Consider the following 22,144-nt stretch of genomic DNA (forward strand, 5'->3'; position numbering starts at 1 on the left):
TGGCTCCTGTGGATAGAACTGCTACCCCCCTGCCAGAAGCTGGGGTAGACTATATCTTCATGGTCCTTGCAAGCAGGGTGATTCTATCCAATGAGCACACTTCATAAACCACTTTGTTACCACATTGATGAACTTCCAACACACATACATTCTTAATGTTTATCAATTGTTGATTTATAATCAGATTCAATACATTGATTCCATTTTTAATTAAGACTTTAGGTTTTTAACACTGCACTTATCAAAACAAAAAACAAAATTAGTATTAGAGGAAATTAGTGTTTTTGAAATTTTTGTTTCCTTCATATGTCATAAAATTTTACTTCCTGGGAGTTGAGTGGTTTCTTAAAAACATTTGGGGAACACCTGGGTGGCTCAGCAGTTGAGCATCTGCCTTCGGCTCAGGGTGTGATCCTGGAGTCCCAGGATCACGTTCCATGTTGGGCTCCCTGCATGGAGCCTGTTCTCCTCTGCCTGTGTCTCTACCTCTCTCTCTCTCTCTGTCTCATGAATAAATAAAATCTTAAAAAAAAACACACACACACACAACACAGTTTGGCTCTTAAAAGAGTGTTACTTTCTTCAGACATGATACATAATTTTCAGCTTCAAGTCAATAAAGGTTACAATTTCATAAGCTTAAAATAGTCTTGTTTTAGTCAGAGGGTTAAGGTGTGAACTGTTAAAGGGTTCCACACATTTGAGGGTTGCTATCTTTGTCTTGTCTCAGGCCTGAATGTCCGTTCATCACTTATACGTCTCTCTGGCCTGAGCATTAGCTTGAGAACTCGTGTTTAAGCCATGGTAGGGACATTTTCTTATATAATCTTAGAAATGCAGTTACACTAAATACGCCTGTGAGTGCCATTATCAGGTGTACTGAATCCTTCCTAGTCATGTTTGATAGCCCTGGGACAGGAATCCTAGGCACTCAGCTCAGGGATAAGGCTCTTGGTAATCAGTTGTGTCCTGCTGTTGTTTCCATGGGATGTAAGGGCCCATATGGAATAAACAGCTACCCAGGGTTTGGAAGTTCTTTGGCAGTACTTCAGAGAGGAACCCTCAGGTGCTGCTCTGTCTTACAGAGTAAAGGATGCCCTCTGGAAATGGCTAATGGACTGAATTCACAGTAATTGAGATGGGATGTTTATTATCACTAGTATAAATGTATTACATACAGAGTACAACTTTCTGACTGCTGTTTTGGTGGAAATCCCTATATTTAAGAAATGAGGAACTCACTGAGGACTCACATCTGATGGAAGTGTCAGACCTGGTGTCACAGACCTATTCTCAGAGCAGGTCCCTTCATGCTAACAAGGAAAGAATTGACACTTGCTCATAAAGGTACCTTCCTTCCTCAATGTCTCATTGCAGTGTGGACACACTGCCTTCCCAGGATCATCTGCTCAAGATGGCCACAGAGGTATAAACATTTTGATAAGAGTTTAGCCAGAGTTTTTCTGGGTATACAACTGTGGTATGTTGCTCAATGACTGCCTATCATTCCTGCCAAACCAGCTGTGGTGGCAACTTCATTTTCTAGGGATAGTTTGTTCCTATAATCTGAAGCTGAATATTTTACACTCATGTGAAAGCACAGTGAACTGGACACATTGTCTGCTAATCGCTTGTTTTTCTGGCATACTGCAGCACACTTGGCTATAGGGGGAAAGATGTCTCCCCATAATTCTGCTCCAGGGGTTATAATACGGTTGCTCTTTGGCACCCACTTCATTGGCAGTTAGTTAGATTTAACAGGACACATGCTTTAGGGTGTGTGTGTGTGTGTGTGTGTGTGTGTGTGTGTGTGTTAGTGTTACAGTCTGGGAAAGTCAGGTCTCACTGTTCACTAAATAATCTCATGGACCATTCCTGGGGAGCCTAGCTGCCTGATGCCTGGCTGGGTGCAGGGGCTCATGGTCCTGTCTGGAATGTGTGCTGCTTGCCCCTTGGCTGCCTTCTGGATGGCCCCCTTGCCACCTCTCTGCCTGCTCAGTAGCCATACACAGAAGGAGCCTCTTCCTAGGGTTGCCACAAGTCCTGGCTATGCCTGCCATGGGCCACACTGGGTCCCACACCCACCCCATCCAGCCTCCTGGATTGACTACCTGGATCCAGATTTCATACCATCCTGGAAGGATGATGGCAAACTGCCCAAAACCCTGAGTTTTGAGAGCACGAGGTCACACAGCCTTGTGAATGCATCTGAAGGTGTTTCTAGGTTGCTTATGTTTTCATCTGATTCCATCTAGTGCCATTAATGCTTTATAAACTCTCTTAACTCATTTATTTTAGAGAAGGGGTGGGGAGGGACCAAGGAGCGAGGGAGAATCCCAGGTAGGCTCCATACCTGGTACAGAGACTGATGCGGGGCTCGATCCCACAGCCCTGAGATCACCACCTGAGCCTAAATCAAGAGTCAGATGCTTCACCGACTAAGTCACCCTGGCGCTCCTAAGCTCTCCTAACTCTTAATAAATCCCTTCTTTGGTATTTCCTCACTCTCACATCTTTAGGTTACTTTATCATGTATTTACCCCGTTTTAACCAAAATACTTGAACAGTGTTTTCTCACTGTCTTTGCTCTCTGGCTGCCATGTGCACCAGAGTGTGGGGCAGCTGGCTTTCCCTCTATCTCTGGGCTGAACTGTAATCCCTCCCAGAACAGAAGCTGCATCGGATGCTGCACAAGTACCTGCTTGGTGGCCACCCGCGATGGGGCCTTGTGTGTCCGACTGCAACTCTGACTTAGCCCAGGCACCCAGTTTGGTGCATTGGTGCTTTCTAGGGGTAGGCTGGCTGAAACCACCAATGTGCTCACTATGAAAATTTGGGAAAATAACTTTAAATTCTCTTCTTTTGTGTTTTTAATCTATAGTCTCACCCAGAACTATGATGTTTCTAAAGAGTTGAGAGTCCCTTGGGTGCTGATGCGTCTCTGTTGCTGGATGTCTGCAGTCTCCAGTTTGTCCGTAGTGTGAACATTCTTATGGATGAATGACCCCTCAGCTTATAGCCATTTTCTTGGGAGAAGTTTGCTTAGCTGGGCCTTTTGGTCTTGGCAGGCCATGTGAGTCACTCTTCTACCCACATTGATACTCTTGGCTTTGCTCTCTTTGGGTCAGTAGCTTCTCCACATGCAGAAGTAAGTGTATTTGCTCCTCTGGCAACAGATTCCCAAGCAGGCAACATACTCTGTCAGGACATCCTGCCTCTGTCCTCCAGGCCTCAACAGACAAAACCCCTGGGTCTCCCCCCATGGTCCTTGACCCAAGTACCTACTCTCTGTACTGCCTCATTTCAAGCCTCCTGTCTCTGGACAAGGCTGTTCCCTAGCATGTCCTGTTACTGTCACCCATGGTCTCTGTGAGGTGCACAGGGACACCCTTGTGCCCTTGCATCTCTGGACCTGGCACCCATGTCTGTTGGGGGTCTGTATTCCCAGATGCTCTCTAAGCTCCCAAAGGACAGCAGCACCACTGGCTGGCCACTGTGTAGCACACTCTGTAGCACACTCAGACCTGGGGAGGGGGTTCTCTTTACCTGAGGCAAACCCCCGCACATACACACAAACACACACACACCTCTGGTGGGGGGCCTTCTTCACCCGAGGTAACCCCACCGTACACACATATACACATGTATATGCAAAAAATTACCTGGACAGCCCTCCAGGTAATTTATTCATTCTTCATTAACAAAGATGGTCACTGCCACTGATTGTTAAAACTTTTTGAGTGCACAGACAGCTGTGATCTTCCCAACAGTTCCCTGAGACCATCCCCAGTTCAAGAAGAGGCTGCGATTCCTCAGAGAACGCCGCTGAGCCACCTGGGCTGCCCCCTATTCTTTTGTTTGTTTGTTTGTTTTTGAAAGAGAGAACAGGGTTGCCTGGGTGGCTTGTGGTTTAGTACCTGCCTTTGGCACAGGGCGTGATCCTAGAGTCCCAGGATCGAGTCCCACATCCAGCTCCCTGCATGGAGCCTGCTTCTTCCTCTGCCTGTGCCTCTACCTCTCTCTCTGTCTCTGTCTCTCATGAATAAATAAAATCTTTAAAAAAAAAAAAAAAAAGGAGGAGTGAGACTGGGGGGAGCAAAAGTGAGGAGCAGACTCCCTGCCCAACATAGAGCCTTCTTACCCTGAGATTGTGACCTAAGCCAGAATTAAGAGTCGATCACTAACCTACTGAGCCACTCAGATGCCCCCTCAAAGCCCACATTCTGAAGCCACTATGTTCAGCCAGATGGCTCCTGTGAGGCTGTCCTGGTCCCCATAGGGAGCGCTGTTGGGCCCTTCTGAGACTGTTGTCGCCGTACCATCTGCCATGCTCATAGGCCAGATGACCCAGTGTTTGTATTAGATGGGCACCATCACAGTGCTCTTGAACACTGATGCGCAATACTTGTGTGTTAGCCCTATTTAAAAGTTAGGTTTCTACTTTTTCTTTATGGAAGAATAAAACGTTATAAAAAAGCATAATATCTGGCTAGGACGCCTGGGTGGCTCCGTGGTTGAGCGTCTGGTGTGTGTGGCTCAGGGTGTGATTCCCGCCTGGGGTCCGGGATTGAGTCCCACATCGGGCTCCCTGCGAGGAGCCTGTTTCTCCCTCTGTCTATGTCTACCCGCCCCCCCCGTCTCTCATGAATAAATAAATAAAATCTTAAAAAATAAGCAGACAATGTAATATCTAAAAAAAATACAGGTATATATATATATATATATAGTATCTATGTGGCTTTTTTTTTTTTTTTTTTGGTCTCTCAATGTATAAAATTCAAAGAGGACCAAGAAGTAAGTTACAAGATTGTGATCAGGCAACCCTGACTTTTTTTTTTTTTTTTAAATAATTTTTAATTTATTTATGATAGTCATACACAGAGAGAGAGAGAGAGAGAGGCAGAGACACAGGCAGAGACAGAAGCAGGCTCCATGCAGGGAGCCCGACGTGGGAGTCGATCCAGGGTCTCCAGGATCATGCCCTGGGCCAAAGGCAGGCGCCAAACCGCTGCGCCACCCAGGGATCCCAACCCTGACTTTAATTAAAATATTTGTGTATGTATTTTGAAAGCTCCAACTACAGACAGGGAATGAATGTAAAAGCCACCTTCCCCAGCAGTGCCTCCCACCCCTGTCTGCATGAGCACTGTTTGTGCTGCCAGCAGACCTTTAGGACCCAGAGAGGGGACATTGTCTTGTGCGTTCTCTTCACCTGAGGGGTCTTAGTGTGGAGAGTTTCCATGACTGTCTGGGGCCATACGTTGTTTTGTAAATGTAATAATTTCCCATGATCTTCCTGGCCCCTAAGCTTACCTGACACTTGCTGATCATCTGAGGCTCCACAGAGTCCACCTGACTTTACCAGCGGTGGAGCTGATGTGTCAGCATGCCATCTCTGGTCCTGGAGGTGGGACGTTCATGTGCTCTGCCTGGCTAGACCACAACCTGCATGATACATGAGGTGGACAGACACTGTCTTGGAGCTCATATTTTTTTCTTTCTTTTTTTTAAAGATTTTATTTATTTATTCATGAGAGACAGAAAGAAAGAGACTGAGACTTAGGTAGAGGGAGAAGCAGGTTCCCTGCGGGGAGCCCGATGCAGGACTCAATCCCAGGACCCCAGAATCATGCCCTGAGCCAAAGGCAGATTCTGAACCTCTGAGCCACCCAAGCATCCGGAGGTCATGTTTCTTTGGGCCATTGGTGTACGTGTGTCCTGCCTGGCCCTGCTGGAGACACTGCTGGTGCTGGAGTCTCCATGACTCTATCCCACCTTCCCTGCACTCCTCAGTCAAGCAGAGGCTATGATGGTACAGAGTAAGGGTCAGTGGAGGGTCCACTGGGTACCTCACTAGATGGGGCTGGACATGCAGTGCCAACTTCTGGAAAGGAGGGGAGTTTGAGCTGACTTGAACAATATAAGAATGCACCAAAAAGCAAATGCTGTTTTTGGAGAGGCATGCCGTGTGGTGGGGGCCATGGGTCAGGTGCACAGTGTGACTTTGTCATCAGGCGATTTCAGCAAAGGCCACTCCTCACCCAGCTGGACATTGATTCACTGCTGGGGTCCTTAATGTCCCTGTGGATTGACGTGACATGGGCTCTGGGAAGTATTTGACCATACATCATTTTTTAGACACATGGCTAATATTTAAAAATTATCATCTCCAAATATTTACTTTACATACCAGAACTCTTCTGTAGCTTTCTTCTTTGTATTTTGTTTATTTTATTGGTTTGCACAACATCATACATGGCTCTCGTGTGGACTGAGAAGAAAGGTTTCAGGGCATACCTTACAAGGGTGTTTCATCTTTGCAAGAGTGGCAAGTGCTGCTGCACCTTCCTTCTGACTGCCTGGCCAGCTGGGGTGGGGACAGCTCTGGTACCATCCTGGCCAGCCCATTGGGCACACTCCTTTTGGGGTTAGATTTGTTTACCCTGCATTTCTAGTCCTTAAGGGCACTCATAGTAGAACAAAACTATAAACTACTAAACAAAGCTTAACTAATTAGAAACCATAATGTGTAGGTACTGCAGAATTGGTTTTCTGTTTCACTTTTCCTCATACCAAAACTGATCAAAGTTAGGAATTTCAGTACCTCCTACCCTCTACATCCCAGCTCCACAGCTCTGCCTCACCTCCCACACGCTTGGCAGGTTGGGTGCTCAGGCAACACTTAGCCATTTCCTCGCCAACTTGCCTGTTAGAGTGTCCTGTAGAAAACAACTGTACTGCTCTGCTTGGCACCCCAATCGCAGCTCTGGCTATGTCTTCCTGGAGAGTTCAGGAGGCCTCTGCAGGTATCTCTCTCCCCTTCCTTCACACACTTTCTCTCCCTACTGGAGTGTGGGCTCCAGGAGGGAAAGAAGCATTCCTAATCGCTATGTGTTCCAGGTGCCAGGGTTAAGTTCTTGTGGGATGAGTGGGTGTCTGAGTGGGAAGGGAACCTATTGTCCCCACATATGGATCAGAGGAGCAGAGATGGAAGGAATTCTTGTACCTGCTCAGTGTCTGCCAGTGTGTGGGCTACTCTGCTCACTGCCTGCCTTTTGCCCTGTTGTCTACCACCACCACCACCACCACCACCACCCCCCGCCCTGTGTGCTATCAGCCAATGGCCTGAGGGCTTCGCTACTTTCTTTATTTATTACTGAGTAGGATACCAGGGCCAGGGGTCCCTGACGAGGCAACAGTCTTCACCTTCATGTAGGACTTTGAGGTGTAATCATTCTGCCAGTGTGTGTTTCTATTTACAGGACCTCAGAATCAGGTCAGGGTCATCATCTTTGTTTGTTTTCCAGGTTATCTGTCCTGCTGCCGCTTCCTGGATGACAATCAGATCGTCACCAGCTCTGGGGACACCACTTGGTGAGCATCCGAGCGCCATGCCTTTCTCATACTGCCTGCCTTGGATGAGTAGGAAATAAGATTCTTGACATTAATTAGGCCAATTTTTTATTAAGATGAAGTGTCTGTGAGGCATCAAACACAAGTGTGTGAGTGATATGGAGTTCATGGTACTGTGTAGATTTTAAAGCTCAGAGTTTAATTTGGAACAAGGAAGGACTGACTCAGGGACATTGAAGCTGCAACTGTACTAGAAGTGCCTGCTTTTCTTTCCCCAGCACACACTCCCTGGCTGGGTGACACTCAGCAGCCCTTTGAGGGGCGGAGAGGAGTGGGTATGTTTCCATCCCCTCTTAGCACTGTGCCATGTGGACACTGAGCAGGGCTGAGGAGCAGGGCTTATTGTTTCAAGTTGACTGTGTCAGAATTCCTGAGTTTGAGCTGTTACCTCACTTAGAGTTAGAAGCCCACTTAAAGAATCTCTAGAATTTTCATTTGTGTCACCAGAGCATACAATTTAAATGATCAGATGGGTGGTTGATTGGTTGGTTGGTTTTGGATGTAGAACACATTCTTAATAGTTTCCTGTTTATTTATTTATTTATTTTTTAAAATTTATTTATTCATGATAGAGAGAGCGGCAGAGACACAGGCAGAGGGAGAAGCAGGCTCCATGCCGGGAGCCTGACGCGGGACTCGATCCCGGAACTCCAGGATCGCGCCCTGGGCCAAAGGCAGGCGCCAAACCGCTGAGCCACCCAGGGATCCCCTAGTTTCCTGTTTAAAAGCCCAGGGGCACCTGGGCAGCTCAGTCCCTTAGGCTTCTTCCTTGGGGTCGGGTCATGATCTCAGGGTCCTGGGATCGAGCGCCACGTCAGGCTCCCTACTCAGAGGGGGGTCTGTTTCTCCCTCTGCTTCTGCAATTCACCCCAATCATGTTTGCTCTGTCTCCAATAAATAAATACAATCTTTAAAAAATAAAAGAGTAAGCCATCTGCTAAGGCTAGAAGTTTGACTTAAGGGTTTTTACATTGTTTGGTTCCAATAGGTATTTTATGAGTCATTTTAGATTCAAGCTGTCCTTGAAAGCTTTTCTGGTCTCTGAGGCATGATGTGGAGACATGCCCTGCACCAGGTCCTGACTCCCATATCCAGCCTTTCCTGTTATACCGTGTTCTCTTCATATAAATTGTATAAGTTCATAAAAGGTTTATAATCTGCATCAATTTTAGGAAGAATTTCTGTATTAGAAGATATATATTTTTAAAGATCAAGCTCCCTGCTCCTGGGAGCCTAATGCAGGACCTGAGGTCATGACCTGAGCCGAAGACACCTAATGAACTGAGCCACCCAGGTGCCCCTAGAAAATACTTTTTAAAGCTTTTTCACTTACAAATAAGTGTTTTTCAGAGTCGTAGGCACATCTTATTTCTTCCCCATAGTCCCCCAGTCCCTGGCACGGAAACCCCTGCATGGTATCCAGTAAACCATGTGACTGGATTTGCATTTCAACCAGATTTCCTGGGAGGCTGGAATGAGCAGAGCAGTGTTCAGTGCTGGTGCTTCCTAGGGTTGAAGCACTGTCCACATCTTACTTTTGCAGCTCTCAAGTAGCTGCTCACACTGACAGCTGCGGGGCGCACCAAAGTCAGGGCTGCCACCATGGCACATTAGCCATCTCCTGTCTGTTGCTCCAGGGAGGAGCCATGGGACCTCAGCGTTGCTGGTGTTGTCTCTGTCCTAGCTTCTGGCATTGATACTGGCAGCAGTAGATTCACATTCTCTGCCCCATTGGGGGTACCTCCAGCAGCTCCCTGTTGCTCCTGGCAAGCCCACACAGAGTACAGGTCACTGGCTCCCTCTTTGCAGGTGTTTAAGTTGACATAGAGATAACCATTGCTCCAAACCCTGGGGCCACATTCTGATCTGTATTTTGTTTGCTTTGGCTTCTTTTCTAAACAAAGTCACATTACAAATTTAGATTTGTCAGGAAAAAAAGTGCGGAGGTTTACTGTGGTCCTGGGTGGTTTGAAGGAGTGTTAGTCACATGACTGGTTGTCTGACAAAGTTAGATGACTGCTTGTCCTGTGTTCCTGCTATAGTGCTCTGTGGGACATCGAGACCGGCCAGCAGACAACCACGTTCACTGGACACACTGGGGATGTTATGAGCCTTTCACTCGCTCCCGACACCAGACTGTTTGTCTCTGGTGCTTGTGATGCTTCAGCCAAACTCTGGGATGTGCGAGAAGGGATGTGCCGGCAAACTTTCACTGGCCACGAGTCCGACATCAATGCCATCTGTGTGAGTCGGGGTCCTTTTCCAGCTGTTTGCAAGTTAGATTGTGTGCTGCAGAACACACCATTAAGTCATAAAATGTTTTCAGGGTTAGATGTTCTGTTTTTTTTTCTATCAACTATAACCTACTTTACAAAAACTCTTTATAGAAAAGTGTGATATGGTCTGTCCTTGTGAAGCCAGCTAATTCTGTGTTAACTCATTCATCTCACAGACATTGGCATTGAGCCTGTTGTGTGCAGGGACCTGCTTCCAGCTCCGGGGCAATCCAGTGATTGGTACCTTGGCTTCCCTCTCGTTTGCCTTGGCAAACAAGGCAATACAGCCTCTTAGGAACAGGAAGCAGAGGCTGAGTTTTGAGCAGGAACCTCATGCCCTCAGCCCAGTGGTTGGGGCATAGCCGATGATGTGAAAGGGGTTTTGTGAGATGTGAAGCATGGTATCTGGTTGGTTGGGTCTGGGGGTCCCTTCTCCACAAGGCTAATCTGGCTGCTCGTTGCCCTCAGGGGTAACCAGGCTCTTCCTGCTTCTTGGAAAATAGTTAATCATGAAATGAAGTCTTCTCTTTTGGGAGGACAGTGGCTATGTCTGCCCCAGTACCAATGCCCTCACTTCCAGGTACCTGGGCAGCTGCCACTCCAACCCCCTCTGCGTCTGCTAGAGCCCAGTCCTTGCTGACCTTTCCCTCCTGTGCCAGCAGCAGCCCTGCTGTTGGGCAGGCCTGTTTCCGGTACTTCTCTTTGTACATTTGCATACTCTCTTGACTTGCTTTCTAGTTCTTTCCAAATGGCAATGCATTTGCCACTGGTTCAGATGATGCCACCTGCAGGCTGTTCGACCTTCGTGCAGACCAGGAGCTCATGACTTACTCCCATGACAATATCATCTGTGGGATCACCTCGGTCTCTTTCTCCAAGAGCGGGCGCCTCCTCCTCGCAGGGTACGATGACTTCAACTGCAATGTGTGGGATGCACTCAAGGCCGACAGAGCAGGTAGGTACTTGTTGGGCCTTCCTGGGCCTACTGGGCACTTCTCCTGGGTGACACCTTTCAGGATGACCATAATGCACCAAGGCTGAAATGTTTAGGTTTGTAGCCCATCATGCTGCTAAGAAACATGTGCCGAGCCCAAGTACACCTGCCTGCACCGTGGCGTGCCCCAGCAGAGAGATGGGTGACAGGCCAGGGTATTCTTACTCAGGCTTATGTGGGCTTTTTTAGGACCAGAAGCTCTCCCTACACGGACTGTGTACAGTACACACAGCCACAGTGCGCAGGACAGAGTGAACTGCTGGGTGTTTGAGACTGTTGCCTTGCTTTCTCTCCCCTCTGGCTGTATGCAGTAGAACTGTGGTGTGCCCAGTGAAGTACAAAGTCTGAAGTTCACACATAAAGGGCAAGTTGTGGTTGTAAAGTTTTAAAGCATTAAAACACAGCTTGTACAGGAGTGCCCGGCTGACTCAGTTGGTGAAGTGTGCAACTCTTGATCTCAGAGTTGTTAGTTCAAGCCCCATGTTGGGTGAATTTATCTTTTTTTTTTTTTTTTTTTTTTTAATTTTTATTTATTTATGATAGTCACACAGAGAGAGAGAGAGAGATTGGCAGAGACATAGGCAGAGGGAGAAGCAGGCTCCATGCACCGGGAGCCCGACGTGGGACTCGATCCCGGGTCTCCAGGATCGCGCCCTGGGCCAAAGGCAGGCGCCAAACCGCTGCGCCACCCAGGGATCCCTGTTGGGTGAATTTAAAATAAAATATATATTTTTAAAGATTTTTAAATTTAATTTTAATTTTTTAAAAAAGATTTTATTTATTTATTCAGGAGAGACACAGAGAGAGAGAGTCAGAAGCAGGTTCCTCATGGGGAGCCTGATGCAGGACTCAATCCCAGGGCCCCAGAATCACAACCTGAGACAAAGATAGACAGACACTCAACCACTGAGCCATCCAGGTGTCCCAAGATTTATTTGTTTTAGAGAGAAAGCGAGGGAGAAGCAGGCTTACCCACTGAGTGTGGAGCCAGACATGGGGCTCAATCTCATGACCCTGAGGTCATGACCTGAGACAAAACCAAAAGTCAGACACTTAACTGAGCTACCAAGGTACCCCATAAATTAAATCTTAAAAAAAAAATAATAGGGACGCCTGGGTGGCTCAGTTGGTGAAGTGTCTGCCTTAAGCTCATGTCATGATCTCAGGGTCCTGGGATTGAGTCCCACTTCGGGCTCCCTGCTCAGTGGGGAGTCTGGGCTTCCTCTCTCTTTGCTCCTCCCCCAACTCATGCTTGTGTTCTCTCTCGGTCTCCTGCAAATGAATAAATAAAATCCTAAAAAAAATAAAACACAAGTTGCACAAAAGATGAAAAACTTCCTGCATTAAACATATTAGGTAACTGAATTGAACTGGTACTTTCAGAATCTTTCAACTCTGTTAATTTTGGCAAGGGGAAGAAGGGGAGTGTGGCTTGGGATCTTCTAGGGTTCTCATCTGACCTCCCACTTTTTGATGCATCTTTTCCCACCGTGGGCTGAGCTTACCCTTTGCTCCCCCTGCTCCTTCTCGCAGACCCCTTGCTCCCACTGTCTCTGCCCTGATAGTTCCTTGGTCATGGTGCCACAGCAGAGGTTACTGTTGCATCTGGCTGAGGCTGTCTCTTTACTCAGCTGTGACACTAAATAGTATAGGAAATGGACAAGGGTCCTCTGAAATTAGCCATCAGCTTCTTCTGGATGGATGTGGAGTGTCCTGAGTGATAATTATCTAAGCACAGATGCTGAGTATCAGCAGGAGGCTTATCTCACTCTGAGGTCAGCATGGGGTTACTGTGTAACATCCCATTGGCCCTCTCCCTCTTGCATCTGTACCAGCCCTCTGTGTTTTGTGCCCTGTGCTAGGCTTTAGGGATTATAAACAAATGAAGAACCCAAATGAAAATTGGTTATAATTGCCCTGAGATTGGAATGGTTAGAATTTTTTTTTTTTTTTAAGATTCATTTACTTTAGAGAGAGCATGAATGGGAGGTGCAGAGGGAAAGGGAGAGTCTTTTTTCTTTTTTTTAAGATTTTATTTATTCATGAGACAGAGAGGTGGGGGCGGGGGCAGAGACATAGGCAGAGGAAGAAACAGGCCCCTGCCTGGGGCCAATGTGGGACTCAGTCCCGGGACTCCAGGATCATGCCTTGAGCTGAAGGCAGATGCTCAACCACTGAGCCACCCAGGCGTCCCATGGGAGAGAGAATCTTAAACAGATACCACATTGAGCATAGAGCTGGATGCAGGGCTCAATCTCACCACCTTCAGATCATGACCTGAGTGGAAATCAAGAGTTGGATGCTCAACTTCCTGAGCCACCCATTGCTCCTTATTTAAGCTTCTTACTATCATGAGGATACTCGGGAGTTGGTGCAAGAGGCCCTGAGTCATTCACTGTGTGTTTTGTGTCTTTTTATTGTGTCTGTTCCTTGTCATCATGCTGTCTTAATAACAACCTTACTGGGTGCCCCAATTTATCTTTATTTTGTTTGAATACTTCCCCTGGCTATAGGTGCCTTCACATTATTTCAATAGAGGACTCTATTGAGCCTTACTTGCCTTAGATGAGCGTGGCTTTCTTTCCTCCTAACGTCATTTATTGCCATAGAGGCATTGCAGGCTCTGGGCCTCGGGGTTCAGGGCTTTCCTTTCTGCGTGTGACCCTGCCACCCAGCCCTGCATAGCATCACCACATCACTGCTGAGTGGGGCTCCACTGGGTCCAGGAGTGACGGGCCTGTCATTTGCTCTCAGGTGTCTTGGCTGGGCATGACAACCGTGTCAGCTGCCTGGGGGTGACTGACGATGGGATGGCCGTGGCGACGGGGTCCTGGGATAGCTTCCTCAAGATCTGGAACTAACGCTGACAGGTAACACAACAGTGCAGGCCCCCTCCCTGCATGCAACTCTGTGTACTTCTCACAGCACAGAGGGGCTGACAGTTGCTAGATTAATTTTGCTGTAGATTTGGAATTGTAGTGCATCCACCTGAAATGTGCCCTCAGCGGCAGACGGGCAGGGCGGTAGGAAGAGCCAGGAGCACTGACTTCAGGTCTTCTTTTTACATTTCTTTAAACTCTGTTTAAAACAGCAGGTAGACGTCGTGGCGACTGGAAGATCATTCCAACCTTGAAGCGTTACAGTGATAGCATTTCCAATCCACCCCTACTAACGTGGACGCCCTGCACCCCCTCAGAACTTCAAAAGGGCAAGACCTTTTCCTTCACTTATTGCTGAAATCAAGAGCACAATTCCCACGAAGAGAAGAACCTCTGTGCTGTAAACTCAAACAAATTGTGCATTCCTCCCGGGACCATTGTCTTTGTTTCCTTTTTTGTCTTGGATGAATTTAAAAGGAAATACTATAATAAACGTGCTAACCAGAAGGTAAACTTGAGTGTAATTGTGAGGCAGACACACCTTTTCACTAGTTCATTTGAATTCTAGGTCAGTGACCCTATTTTGTGCTGTTCATGCAAAACAAGTTGAGGATTTTATCTTGTAATTGGTTCTAAATTTCAGGTTGTGTTTGTAACAGGATTTTGCAAAACATTCATATTTCCTTTTTAAAATCTATTCCTTTACATTCAGTAGTTACACAGAGGAAGAGGGTCTGGTGCAGCCTCTCTGAAATTGTTAATGATGTAAATTGAGTCCCTTGTTTTTTTGGTTTTTTTTTTTTGTCTCGTGTCACATAATTGTTACGCACAAACATGACATAGAAAGGAAGATGCTAATAAGGAAAGGAACCAAGCACATGCTATGGATGGTCTTGAATGCGTGATGAATAGTAAACTCAGATTAGGCACCGTCTGCTCCCTGACCTGTCCTCCCTGCCTTCTCAGTTCAGTTCTTAATCTCGCCTTGGGTTTCCTTGTGAAGTCAGAGGGAAGTTCGTAATAATAGCCTAACACTACCCTGCGCCCTGCCCCCACCGTCAGGAACCTCTGTTTTCCAGAGAGGCGCCCGTCCTGTGCTTGGATAGTCAGTCAATTATTTGTGTATGAAACAATGTACAAATCAATGTTTTGAAAATAATGATCTCAAACTTTCTAAGTTAAATTTTAAAAAATTTGATCGTTTGCCATATTGGGTGGGTTTACTCTTAGAATCGCATGCTGTAGAAATGCTCAAAAGCGCATATAGGACTCAGTCCTTAGATGTTCTTTTTCTTTTAAGAAATAACCTCTTTACAGTTGTAACCACTGCGGCTCTGTCCACTCACTGCTGCTATTCTGTGCACAAGTGTCAGAAGCAGTGCAGCCAGCAGCGCTACACGCTTGGGCAGCGGGATTAGTCACTGTTTCTTTCTTTCTTTAAAAAAAAAAAAGAAAAAAAAAAAAAGCCCTGTTCCAAATGAACGTTGTTGGATTCGTGGGTGGGGGTGGGCGCAGGGGATGGAGACCCTGGCCTTCCTCTATAAATTCCTCATGGCCTGTCTCTGCCATAGAACCAGCCTTTTGCATCTGAGGCAGATCATCCTCTAACACACAGACCTCCTTGGTCCCACTGGAGGCCAGTGTCCGGCAGCAGTGTTTGGACGGCAGTGCCATGGGCTGCCTCCCTGTACCCGAGCCCACTCCACAGCAGCAGTGGTGGCTTCTCTCTGTTCTGTTTCTGCAGCATCCTGTACAGAACTGTGCTGTGACATGCAGTAGGCCTGGATCTGGCAGAGAGAATAAACACGAGCCCTCCTTCCTTTCCATCGACACCTCTGTAGAGCTCTCTGCACCCTGTGCCCTTCACTGTTTGTATTTAATTTTAAAGTCAGTGTATTGCAAGGAGGCTGGATGCAAGATAGATACTATATTAAACTGTACTGTTATTTAAGATGTAATAAAGCAGTTTGACATGAGGGACTTTGGTGTGGCTGCTTGTTTGCCAGGCTGTTTGGGTTCGTGACGACAGCCATCCTCCCCAGCCACCCTGCTCGGTGACATCAGCTTGATCTGGTTGTGTGGGTGGTGCCATGGCTGCTCGCTTCTCTGCCATGTCTTTCATCTCCATCACCAAGAATCCGTGAAAGGAGGGTTGGGCCCTCAGCGGGGGCCCAGCAGTTCTACCACCACCAAACCATGCCCTCTCTGCCTCCTGCGAGGCCACTGCCCAGGGTGTGTGGAGTGTCCCCAAGTGACCATCCCTCCAGTCTCGTCTTCTGGGCCTGAGGCCCTTGCTTCCCCTTTCTCTGTAAGATGTCTGAGGATGTTACTTCAGAGACACAATTGCCTTCTGACTAAAGTTTTTATCTCAGTCTGAGTAAACAGAATTGCAGCTTGGAAGAAAAGTGAGCAGCTGCCACCATAGTGTGAGAAGTTAGAGGGGTGTGCTAAAGGACCCCCACCCAGGCCCTGTCCCTTCCTTATTCTCTCAGGCTATCCAAGTAACTTGGTAGTTCTCGTGGGTTAAATGCTGGTACTTATTGAAGACTGCTCTCCATGGGAAATACTCCCACTTCAGGCTCTGTTCTCCAATTGCCAGTAAGATGGAGCAGCGGGGGGCCTATTGTGCATTTCTGTTAGGATCAGGGGTGCCTTAGAGACCCCCGGTAGCCTGAATGGTGGGTTTGCCTGGCTTCAACCTCCTCCCCCACGGCTTCCTCAAAGATACTGTCAGCTGTCTTACAAAATGCCAGAGAGCATCTGAGGTGCCCCTGGAGCTGACAGCTGAGTCCTCGGGGGGGGGGTTCTCCTCGGATGAGAAAGCAGGAGGAGGCAAGTAAGCCTGCCCAGGGGCACACCCTAGGATGGACACAAAGTGGGCATGGGGTAAAATGGGACCTCAGCCCACGGCTGGTCGTCCCCAAATGTCTTCTTGTTCCGTCTCCTGTGCCCCTAGACTGACATGGCCACTGCATAGTGCTGTCCTCTGCTGGCTGAGATTACTGTCCCACTTTCTCAGCAAAGCAGTCACTAGAAACAGGCACCAGTAGGGGCGTCTAGAAAGGGACCCCTGTACTACAGGGTGGACTGTGCTCCTTCTCAACCTTCAGGTGGAAAACTCAAGCTTGCATGAACTAGGTGGACCCTTTAGCACTTGGCCTCTGCTGCTTGGACAGTCCTGGGAAGTGACGTCTTGCTCTGTGCCAAGTGTCCCCTCCATGATGCCTAACCTGCTCCCTTGTCTTCCTCTGATTGCCCGTGCAACTTCTGACCCTCCTGTTCTAGTCATGGCCCTGCCCTTGGGGGCACACCTGCTTCAGGTCCACTGTTCTGTCTTCATACAGAGCCCGTGGAGGCTGGACTCCAATTGAGGCCTCTCTGACTTCTTGGGGCCTGTCCCCTCCTACCCAGTGTTGCGCCCCAAATGGATACCAGGTTCTCCTGCTGCCTCCTACAGCACCTGACCCTCAACCTGGCCACACTAGCCCTGGGGCTGCCCCACGGGGTGTGCTATATCCAGGCAGGGTCTCCCTCTTTCTAGTGCTTCAGTCTACTCTCACACCTGCCTGCTCCATGAGTCCAGTCAAAGCTCTTTCCAGAGCCAAGGCCAGACTGTGCCCCTGATGACCTCACTGCAGGTCACTTGGCCTGTCTGTACCCTGCACACCATGCAGAGAAGAACACTTGCTTCCTAGAAGCCTTGTGAGAATCCACTGAGTCCCCTGTGTGCAGGTGCCAGATCCCCCCAGCCCAGGCTGGCACTGCCTATGCCTCACAGGAGCTCCTAGCTGCTGGCAGTTCATGCCCCTTCACTGGCTATCCTGGTGAGTGGCTTACAGTTTACTCCAAGGTCTTGTTCCCTGCTGAGCCGTGTGCCTGGCACTTAGCGGGCCTGCAAGAACAGGGGCTGCCCCCGCTGCAAACAGGACGCTGCCACATTGGCAATTCTAGACCCTGGCCCATGGGGAGGAGTAGGTAAGGCCAGGGCAAGAGGGGCTGGACTTGTCCTCACGTGCTGGCTAGAGGGCTGAGGCTGGGGGATGGATGAGATGACTTCTGCACACCCCAAGACGCCCCCCTCCTTCACAAGAAGCCTTGGCCCCTCTGTGCCACCCCTGTCACCCAGGCTCCAGGCCACTTCCCCTTCTCAATGCTGGGCAGCCTCTGTTCACCCCCCTCTCACCCCTGCCAGGCACAGTTGAGGCCAACTTCCCTATGAGCTGGGAGCAGGACTCTGAGGGGAACCCCTTCCATCCTAGAGCCGCCTCGCAGGCTGCACTCAGAATCTAGGACCACCACCCTACCTGAATGAGTCCACCTCTGAGCAGGCAGCCTCTGGCTCCACCTTCCATAGCCCAAGCTTCCTTCTGCCACCTAACCCACCCACTCTGCTGTCCCCCATCATTCAACCTTCAGAAGACAGTGCATCTAGGTTTTAGGAATCTGAGGCTCAAAACAGGAGTCACAAGTCACATTTCAGAAAAATACAAGGAAACAAATACTAGTGCTGGGAAAGGTTACCTGAGATCCTCTGAGGCATAACCCTCCGCCCAGCCCAAACAAGTCTGCCCTGCACCCATCCCCCACACTGGCCTTTGTCCCTGCTGCTGGTCCTGCCCTCTCCCCATCAAGTCTGGCTTTTTCCTACTCCACCTTTGGACTCAGTTTAAGCAACACCTCCTCTAGGAACCTTCTGGATGCCTGAAGGAACCCTTCCCAGCATTGGCTTCTATTATTGCTGGTCAGCCCTTGGGGATCTGGTGGGACCAGAGCCTGCTGGGAGAAATTGCACAATCTGCTCAGCTGAGGAAGCCCTGTGTTCTCATCTCTGAAATGGGGAAGCACTCCTGCCTGAAGTCTTGAGGTCTAGGGTGGACGGAGGCTTTCCATTACTACCACACCTGCACAAGTTCCCTTTAGACAGGCACACAGGAAGTGGCCTGCTGTGTGACCTTGGCTACTTAGGAGACAGGCTCTCCTGCCTTGATGCCTTCTCTTTAGACTTCCTGCTCTAGAAGGATCTTGGGAGGTTTGGCCCAGTGCCTGGAACATGGTTAAGTGCTGGATCAAGCATTTGTGTTATTCTGTTCATGATCATATCCAAAATACACAGCTCAAAAGGCTTCTGTGGGTGTGGCTGGCTGTCACTTTAGAGAAGTGGTTGGGTTTCCAAAATAACCAGACGGGGAAGTTGAGAAATCCCCAGAGGTTGAGAAATCCCCCCAAAGTCCTGACAGCTTTGCCCCCCTTTCTACTCACTCTTGGTGATCCACTGCCCAGTGGTCCCAGGAAAGCACTAAGACATGTCCTGTCTTCTGCCCACCTGTGTTTCAAGTCTCTGGACACAGGGCCGGGAGACCCCACCCGAGAAGACTGACCACAGCAGGTACCGGGGCAGTGGAAACGCGGCAGCCAGGCTGCTGCAGAGGGCGCCGCTCCACACAAGGTGGGGGGAACCTGAGTGTACCGGGGAACAAGGGTGGGCACCGCCCAACAGTGCCCTGTCCCAGGAGCCTGGCACCCTGTTGGGACACTCGACTGCTGCGTGGCCTGGGGCAGCCTGCGGCCCCACCGGAAGCTATAAAGTGGGCACCATGTCCCTGGTCCCTTTCCTCTCTCCTCTCTGGGTCCTCTGGGGGGGGGGATGGCAGGTCATCTGGAGGGGCCCCCTTTGACATCCAAGGCGCAGCGCCCCTGTGGTGGCGCCTTCTAAGCAGATTCACAGCCCGTCGGTTGTGGAATCCTAAGCGGGTGCTGCCGCCACTCGAGGGGACCCGGAGCCAGCACACCCCGCCCGCGATGCAGGCGAGCGGGGGCGGACGGGGGCAGGGGCAGGGGGCGGACCCACGGACGCGCCTCCAACTTGCGGGGTGAGTGCGGACCAAGGTTCTTCTCGGCGGCCGCCTTCGGAGTCGCGGCAGCAGAGAACCAGCCTGCCGGGAAACTCCCGCCCCTTGCCCCCGCTCCCCGGCCCCCTGGGCCCCAGCCTCCGGCCCCAGGTCCTTGCGGGCGGATCCCTGAGCCTGGGGCGCGGCGCATGTGCGGAGCGGAGCGCGTGCGCGAGGCGGGGCGCGGGCGGGGCGCATGCGTGGGGCGGGACGCGCGTGCGCACTGGCTGCATTGCTGCTCGGCGGGCCGGCGCCGCGGTCCCGGCGGCCGTGGGGCGGGGGGCGGCCATGGGGCCGGGGGCGGCCGCGGCGCCGGGGGCCGGCTAGCGACCGCAAGCGGCGGCGGGGCGGCGGGGCCCGCGGACTCGGTCCGGAGAAAGGACGGCCCCGCAGGCGCCCGGGGCAGCGAACGGTGAGTGCGCGCGGCCCCTCGGCCCGGCCCTCCGCCCGCGGTCGCCGCCGCCCGGGGGCCGGGGCCGGTCCCAGGGGCGCGGGGTCGGGGGCTGGGACGGCCCTGCCCGCCTCCCGGGTGTGGGCCGGGGGGCGCGACCACCGACCTCACCTGCGGCGGTAGCCTCCCGAGTCCGCGGGCTAGCGGGCCCCCTGGGGCAGGTCGAGGTTGTCAGGGGGCGACCGGCAGCGGCGGCCGCGGGAGTCTCGGGCCGCGGCCGCCCCAAAAGGACGAGTGTCCTGGGCTTTGGTTCCGAGTAACAGGTTACTTTTCCTTGCCCATCCTGGGCCGCCGTCGGCCTTCCCTGAACACTTGCCAGTCCGTCCTGGGTGGCGTCCCAGCTCGGAGAGACGGGGGTTGTTTTCCGTCTTTCGGGACGACGCCCTTGAGGGACTCGTTACCCGGAGTTCTGTCCCCGGGGCCCTGTGTAAGCGGGCACAGCGAGCCCTTCCCTCATCCTGACCTTTGCCCCCGCCCCCGGGGACTTGAGGGCAGGTGCACGTGCAGCCTGGAGATGAGCCCCCGCGATGGTTCTGACTTGTGGGCGGGTCTGCGCTGCCAGGGACCCCGGAGCCCCGCGTGCTTCGACCTGACGGTGGAGGGTCGCCGTTGGGGGGTACGGGTCTCCTCCGTAGAGGAGAGAAAACCGCATTCGATTTTATTGAGTTTCCCACTTAAGGAAAGGTAGGTGTAACCTGCAGAATGGAGAGGCAGATGTGTTTTGATGGTAGGTGATTGCTCCGCATCCCAGGATGTCCCTAGGCACGGATGTTAGGGAGGGAGCTGGAGGAGCTTCAGGAGGCGGTGTGCAGGGGACTGTGCACTCCTACCTGCGGGGCCTCCTGCAGCCCTCACTGCCTCCTGTGTACACCTGTTGACAGGTGCTGCTGCTTTGGCCGGCCCTGGGCTAGTGGGGGTCACCTTGTACCCCACCATCTCATTTCTGTTTGTGCTGGTGGCTTAACCATTTGCAATACCTCCCAGACCCACGATTGTCAGGCTCCTACGTTTAACACGTGGGAACAGGTAAACACTTGTTTGGACAGTCAGCAGAAAGTATTGAGAGAAACACAGTGAAGGAGGCAGCTCACACTGCAGCAGGGGAAGGGCTGGGTGACACCAGTCTTCATTCATACAACACACCTTGTTTTCCTTACCTGCTCAAGGAAGGGTGTGGCCACTTCTCCCTAACAGCCCCCTCAGGTCTTCTGTTCACTTTATGGGGTTGCAGGTCAGGCTCCTGGTTTACGTTGCCAGCATGGTTTCCAAAAGATCTTCCTTGGTTCATATGCTGCCAGTGCAGATGCCCAGTTTTATCATGTCCTTGCCAGCTTTGAGCAATATTGGTGGGGGAAGAAGGGAAGGGCTATGGATTTGTTTCGCACCTCAGTGTCAACTAGTGAGGTTCAATGTTTTCGTGTCTCTGCCACCAAATAAACTTTCCTTTCTCATTTAGTATCTTCAACAAATACAGATTGAGAGCTCACAGTGGATGTCATGTGCATCATATCTAGTCTGTGGGCATGTGTACGACTTGTGTCCTGGTGTCTCACTGCCATTTCAGTGTGTCCCCTCCCTACCATGTGTGAGTTCTAGGAAATGTTGTTGCCCAACACTTTTCTCCTAATGAAACTTCCCAATACCAAAGTTGTTTTTTGGGGGTTGGGGCGCCTGGCTGGCTCATTCGGGAGAGCGTGCCACTCTTAAGCTCAGGGATGTAAGTTTGAGCTCCACATGAGGCACAGAGATGACTTAAAATGAAACTTTGTTTGGTTGTTTTAAGGGTTTATTTATGTATTTGAGGAGGAAGAGGGAGAGAGAATCCAAAGCTGACTCTGCACTGAGCACAGAACCCAGACCATGGCTCAATCCACAACCATGAGATTGTGACCTGAGCTAAAAACCCAGAGTCATCTGCTTCACTGACTGAGCCACCCAGGCGCCCCTAAAATTAAACTTAAAATAATTTTAAAAATAAAATCAGGGATCCCTGGGTGGCACAGCAGTTTGGCGCCTGCCTTTGGCCCAGGGTGCAGTCCTGGATATCCAGGATCGAATCCCACGTCGGGCTCCCGGTGCATGGAGCCTGCTTCTCCCTCTGCCTATGTCTCTGCCTCTCTCTCTCTCTCTGTGTGACTATCATAAATAAATAAAAATTTAAAAAAATAAATAAAAATAAAAATAAAATCAGAATCATGCTGTCAGAAATGTAAATGAACTTGGATAGAATTAGGATTTTATTC

At 50.3% G+C, this 22,144-nt stretch overlaps 2 protein-coding genes across 5 annotated transcripts in view; both read left to right on the forward strand.

Moving 5' to 3' along the window:
* Positions 1 to 15,538, forward strand: part of GNB1 (G protein subunit beta 1) — a 100,832-nt gene extending 85,294 nt beyond the window's left edge. For all 3 annotated transcript variants that reach the window (XM_077891607.1, XM_077891609.1, XM_077891608.1), the window contains 5 exons: positions 7,308 to 7,374; positions 9,456 to 9,657; positions 10,428 to 10,644; positions 13,438 to 13,553; positions 13,775 to 15,538. In XM_077891607.1, the coding sequence (XP_077747733.1) occupies positions 7,308 to 7,374; positions 9,456 to 9,657; positions 10,428 to 10,644; positions 13,438 to 13,544 (593 nt within the window). In that variant the 3' untranslated portion in view covers positions 13,545 to 13,553; positions 13,775 to 15,538. The remainder of the gene's footprint in view (positions 1 to 7,307; positions 7,375 to 9,455; positions 9,658 to 10,427; positions 10,645 to 13,437; positions 13,554 to 13,774) is intronic.
* A 3,263-nt stretch (positions 15,539 to 18,801) lies between these two features.
* NADK (NAD kinase) overlaps positions 18,802 to 22,144 on the forward strand; it is a 30,552-nt gene continuing 27,209 nt past the window's right edge. Inside the window, exon 1 of one of the 2 annotated variants that reach the window (XM_077891610.1) lies at positions 18,802 to 18,948. In XM_077891610.1, the coding sequence (XP_077747736.1) occupies positions 18,866 to 18,948 (83 nt within the window). In that variant the 5' untranslated portion in view covers positions 18,802 to 18,865. Of the gene's footprint in view, positions 18,949 to 19,718; positions 19,863 to 22,144 lie in introns of those variants that run through there. The other variant, XM_077891611.1, reaches the window with a different exon arrangement.

This window comes from Canis aureus, chromosome 3, assembly GCF_053574225.1.
Source record: "Canis aureus isolate CA01 chromosome 3, VMU_Caureus_v.1.0, whole genome shotgun sequence".
NCBI lineage: Eukaryota > Metazoa > Chordata > Mammalia > Carnivora > Canidae > Canis > Canis aureus.